General features: G+C 51.0%; 1 protein-coding gene across 1 annotated transcript in view; it reads left to right on the top strand.

Annotated features, from left to right (window-relative positions):
• Nucleotides 1-308: 308 nt before the first annotated feature.
• The window catches only part of tmprss6 (transmembrane serine protease 6), a 72,889-nt gene continuing 67,197 nt past the window's right edge, over nt 309-6,000 (top strand). Inside the window, exon 1 of the mRNA XM_072492157.1 lies at nt 309-733. Within this exon, the coding sequence (XP_072348258.1) occupies nt 650-733 (84 nt within the window). The 5' untranslated portion in view covers nt 309-649. The remainder of the gene's footprint in view (nt 734-6,000) is intronic.

Raw genomic sequence — 6,000 nt, 5'->3', positions numbered from 1 at the left:
GTGCTAACCACTGCACCTCATTCCGCCCTCTCCATGCAGTGTTAATGTAAGTCTACTTGTGACAATAATAAAGATTACTATTATTATTATCATTGGTGAAGAATGTGGCAGATGCGGGGTTAGGGGGAGGGAGGGAGGGGGGGGGGATAAATAATTCTTCCTGCACTCAGAAAAGAGATGAAAGATTGGGATTGAAGGTGAATAGTCACGTGGATGTGCTGCACAGTCGTGTTCCAGACCCCACCCACAAGTCACTGGTCTCTGCTTTTAACGGTGGATGGCAGGTGGGGCAATAGGACCCAGTGGCATCCAACCAGTGCAACTCTTTATCCCTTGCAGGGATTTGGGCACAGGTGTGCTCGCTGATCCTTACCTGTGAGAAAACCTTCAGTCCCTCAGACGGCAGCTAAAAATTTCCCTCCCTCGAAATCCTGCCAACGGAATCTGGACTGTGGCCGAAACGGCAAGTGACCTGACCTCAGGGCATTGATCCCAACTGCTGCCTGATAGCACAAATAGATGTGTGTGTGTTTTTTAACTCCCAAAAAGTCTTCTGTCAGTTTTCGCCCCAAAAAGGTCTCTCAACACGGACCGCACTTCAGGTGCCGAGGAGAAAACAGCTGGAGGATAACTAAGTGGTTTTTCGATCATGGACGAACAAGAAGCTTGCAATTTTAACCCAGCAACGACAATTGTGAAGACTGATGTGTCATGGAACTCCAACATACATTTCGTAAGTTTACTTAACGGGTTTCCTGAGGGTGGCTTTACTGCTGCATTTTTTATTGCTAGTTCGTTCACTTAACCATCCCTCCCGGTTTCAACTGAGCAGCTTGAATCCAGGGTTGAAGTGTGATTCAGATTTATTGAAGTTCCTGGGTGTTGCGTGAATGGTTCTTCGAATTCCCTCCCGTGCAGAAGGAGGCCATTCGGCCCATTGAGACTGCGCCGATCCTCCGAAAGAGCCCTCTACCCGGGTCCACTCCACCACCCTATCTCCGTAACCCTGTAACCTAATCCCCGGATACCACGGGGTCATCTTAGCATGGCCAATCCGCCTAACATTTTTGGACTGTGGGAGGAATCCGCAGCACCCGGAGAAAACCCACGCAGACACGGGGGAGAACGTGCAAACTCCACACAGACAGCCACCCGAGGCCGGAATCGAACCAGGGTCCCTAGTGCTGTGAGGCAACAATGCGTGCCACCCTGCCACCCAGTCGGGTGTCTGTATCTCGGTCACACCTCTGCGTCAGAAAGCGGTGGGCTCAGGACCCCTCCGCAGAGGTTCGCGCACGGATTGGGGGCTGGCGTTCCGGCGCCAGTACTGGAAGAGTGCTGCACTGTCGGAAGTGCAGGGCTGGGAATTTCCGACACTTCCCGCCAGAGGGGTCTTCCAGTCCCACAAAAAGCGACACCCCCCCCCCCCCCCCCATGGGGGGGGGGGGGGGGTTCCCTGACAACGCAGCCAGCCAATCAGTGCCACGTCCACCACTAGAAAATCTGCCGTGGGGTTGGCGGGAAATTGGGGGGGGGGGGGGGGGTGGAATATCCTGGCCATTGTCTTTTGGATAAGATATTAAACTGAAGGCCTGTCTTCCCTCTCGTGGACATACTAGATCTTTCTGCGACAATATTTATCCCTCACCCAACATCAATCACTAAAAACAGATTATCGGATCATTATCACTGTGGGCAGATTAACTACTGCTTGCTCCGACAGCAGTGGCTACAATGTTTTTTTAAAGGTTTTTTTTTGTCGACTGTAAAGTCCGTTGGGGTCGGGGAGGGTGCTACGTAAATGCAACGCTGTCTTTTGCTGCTGCCTGCTCACCCGCTGGGTGCGGTTTCTCAATCCCGAGAAGTGAGGCGCCATCAATTCTGCTTTGAGAAATGCGATTTATTCCAACATATTTCCATTTAAACACAATACTGGGCCTGTGCGACTTTGCTGCTCTATTCCTCCCCCCCCGGGAGTTCAAAGCTCTGGTGAATTTGCCGTGTTGATGAGCTAATGTTTTCAGAATCGACAGATTGCGGGTGTTGTTGTCCCGAAGACTGCGGGGAAAGGAGTGGGCGGAAACGTCCGCCTCCCCCGAATCCCGGCCTTGGGCGCGCGGTACCCGTACCAGTCTGAAGCCCGGAAGGTGTTCCTTCCGTCTCCCAACGCGGCAGGTGCAGCGCTAACTCTGCTACTTCCCCTCGGAGCTCTCAACCTTAATCGTTGGGCCCCGCCGCCCCCTTAAACCTTCGGGATTAATTAGACACTCCTTCCCGCCTTTACTCAACCGGTCTGAGCAGAACATATCCAAAATGTCACTTCCAGTTGAATTGTGACTTTGCAGGAGGAACTTTAGATTCAATAACAGCCAATTTCGGGACTGAAATCAGAAGCTTTTTTCTTTTGAACATAAAGAGCAATCAACATGCAAAATGGATTTGCGTTGAGCATTGGGTTGCCAACCCTCCAGGACTGTTCTGGAGTCTCCGGGAGATCAAGAAAATTAAACTGAACACCCATTTTTTTTCCTTTGCACCGGGGCTTTTCACAGTAACTTCATTGAAGCCTACTTGCGACAATACGCGATTTTCATATTTTTGAACACTTCTATTTATTACCTTGCGGAGTCAAAAAAGTCTGTTTGACTGGGTGAGGCAGGAATTCTTGCAATCAAAAACTCCAGAAATGCATCCAACCAGAGTTGGCAACTGTACTGGGAGAGTTTTGAAGAATCACGGAATTGTTGCGGTGCGCAAGCAGGCCGTTCGGCCCATCGTGTCTGCACCAACTCTCCGAATGAGCAATTCGTCAAGTGCCATTCCCCCGCCCCCGCAATCCTGCACATTCCTCTTCGGATAACAATCTAACTCCCTTCCGAAAGTCGCAATTGAACCGGCCTCCACCACACGCTCAGACAGTCGCAATTGAACCGGCCTCCACCACACGCTCAGAGAGTCGCAATTGAACCGGCCTCCACCACACGCTCAGAGAGTGTGCTCCAGACCCGAACCAGTCGCTGCGTGAAAGAGCTTTTCCTCATATCACTTTTGCTTCCTTTGCTAATTACTTTAAATCTGTGCCCTCTCGTTCTCAATCCTTTCACAAATTACAGTGTTGCTATGGCGCAAGACGAGGCCATTCGGCCCATCGTGTTGGCCCCTGCTCTCCAAACGAGCATCGTGACTTAGTGCCGTTTCCCCTGCCTTTTCCCCGTAACCCCTGCTCATTGTTTCCATTCAAATAATCATCCAACGCCCCCTCGAACACCTCGATTTAACCTGCCTCCCCCACACTCCCAGGCAGTTCATTCCAGACCCGAGCCACTCGCATCACATTTGCTTCTTTTGCGAACCACTTTAAATCTGCGCCCTCTCGTTCTCGATCCTTTTACCGGCGGGAACTGTTTCTCCCCGTCTACTCTGCCCAGCCCCCTCTTGATTTTGAGCTTCTCTATTAAATCTCCTCTCAGCCTCCTTCTCTCCAAGGAGAACAGTCCCAACCTCTCCAATAACTGAAGCTCCTCATCCCTGCAACCATTCCCGGGAAACTTTCCCGCATCCTCTCCAATGCCTTCACATCCTCCCTAAAGTGCGACCCCCAGAGCAGAATGCAATATTCCAGCTGAGGGCGAAGTCGTCACTTACACAGATTCAGCATAACGTCTTTGCTCTCCGCATCCCTATTACTAAAGCCCAGGATACTATCTGCTTTATTAAGCACTCTCTCAACCTGTCGAGTCACCTTCAATGATTTATGCACAAATACACCCAGGTCCCTCTGCTCCTGCACCCCTTTAAGAGATGTATTCTCTATTTTATATTGTCTTTCCATGTTCCTCCAACCAAACCTCACATTTCGGGCGGCACAGTGGTCAGCACTGTCGCTTCACAGCTCCGGGTCCCAGGTTCGATTCCCGGCTTGGATCGCTGTCTGTGCGGAGTCTGCACGTTCTACCCCGTGTCTGCGTGGGTTTCCTCCGGGTGCTCCGGTTTCCTCCCACAGTCCAGAGATGTGCAGGTTAGGTGGATTGGCCTTGCTAAATTGCCCCTTAGTGTCCAAAGGGGTTGGGTGAGGTTGCTGGGTTGCGGGGATGGGATGGAGGGGTGGGCTTAGGTGGGGTGCTCTTTCCAAGGGCCGATGCAGACGCGATGGGCCGAATGGGCTCCTTCTGCACTGTAAATTCTATGTTCTTTGTTCTCCGCATTAAACTTCATCCGCTACCTGTCCGCCCACTCTGCCAACCTGTCTATGTCACTTTGAAGTTCTCCACTGTCCTCTTCGCAGTTCACAATGCTTTTTTTTAAGAGTATCCAATTCTTTTGTTTCCCAATTAAGGGGAAATTTAGCGTGGCCAATTCACCTACCCTGCACATCTTTTTGGGTTGTGGGGGATGAGGCCCACGCAGACACGGGGAGAATGTGCAAAGTCCACACGGACAGTGACCCAGGGCCAGCACGGGCGCCGCCGACTTTTCCATCGTAAAACTAGACACTTTCTCCGGACATAGACTCGAAATCGGAGAATCCAGCCCATAGTCTTTCATCTGGACAATATCAATGTTTCAAAAGTTTAGAGTATTGGCCTTAATCTCCAGAGGTCTGAAACACAAAAGGATGAAGAGATACTGCAGTTGGATAAATCTCTGGGTTAGTCTATATCAGGAGTCTTGCATCAGTTCTGGGCCCCGTGCCTCAGGAAGGATATACTGGCCTTGGAATAGCACACAGTTGAGATTCACCTGGACGTACTGAGGCTAAAAGAATTCAATTACCAGGACAGGTTGCATAGAGGCAACCTCTATCCCCTCGAGCATGGAAGATTAAGATGGGGTGACGGTGATGTGGTGTATTGTCACTACACCTGTAAACCAAAGGTAAACTCAGAAAATGCTGGAAAAACTCAACAGGTCTGGCAGCGTCTGTGGAGATAGAAACAGAGTTAACATTTCGAGTCCTGATGGTTCTTCTTCAGAACACTGAAGTGAGTAAAATTCTTCCCAACCTCCTTTACTACACTGAAAAAGCATTATTTTAAAAATAAATTTAGAGTACCCAAGTTAGCGCGGCCAATCCGCCTACTCTGCACATCTTCAGGTTGCGGGGGTGAAACCCGCGCAGACACGGGGGAGAATGTGCAAACTCCACACGGACAGTGACCCAGGGCCGGGATTGAATCCGGGTCCTCAGTGCCGGAGGCAGCAGTGCTAACCACTGCACCACCGTGGCGCCCCACAGAAGAAGGGTCATGCGGACTTGAAACGGTAACAGATTCTCTCTCCACAGATGCTGCCAGACCTGTTGAGTACTTCCAGCGTTTCCTGTTTTTATTGCAGATTTCCAGCATCTGCAGTACTTTGCTTTTATATTCCTCATCCAGAGGCCCAGGCGCATGTCCTGAGCACAAGGGTTCAAATCCTACCACGGCAGCTGGTGGAATTTGAACTTGCTCAATAAATCAGGAATTAATAAACCTGGGGCGGGATTCTCCGCCGGCGGGATGCTCCGTTTTGCCGACAGCCCGGGGGTTTCCCGACGGCGTGGGGCTGCCCCACAATGGGAAACCCCATTGACCGGCCGGCGTAACGGAGAATCCCGCCGGCGGGGTGAAACAGAAATGTGGTGCGGCGGGGAGCAGAATCCAGCCCACGGTCTCAGTAAAGGTTACCATGGCAACTATCATCGATTATGGGGGGGGGGGGGAGGGCGGGGCCCCTGGGTCAGTAATGTACTTTAGGGAAGGAAATCTGCCATCCTTACCTGGTCTGGCCCGACATGTTACTCCAGACCCACAGCAATGTTATTGTTTCTTAACCGCCCCTCGGCCTAGCAAACCATTCAGTTCAAGGGCAATTAGGGATGGGCAGTAAATGATGCTGCCCCTCCCAGAATTAAGAAGAAAAAAAATTAGGGGGTGAACTAATTAAAGTGCTGAAGATGATCAAAGGAGTTGATGGGGGACATTGAGAGAAACTGTGCCCTTCGATGGGAGACTCCAAACA

The sequence above is a fragment of the Scyliorhinus torazame genome, chromosome 29 (genome assembly GCF_047496885.1).
Source record: "Scyliorhinus torazame isolate Kashiwa2021f chromosome 29, sScyTor2.1, whole genome shotgun sequence".
Lineage (NCBI taxonomy): Eukaryota > Metazoa > Chordata > Chondrichthyes > Carcharhiniformes > Scyliorhinidae > Scyliorhinus > Scyliorhinus torazame.
Note: the sequence above shows the minus strand (reverse complement) of the source record. Positions and strands in the feature narration are given on the sequence as shown.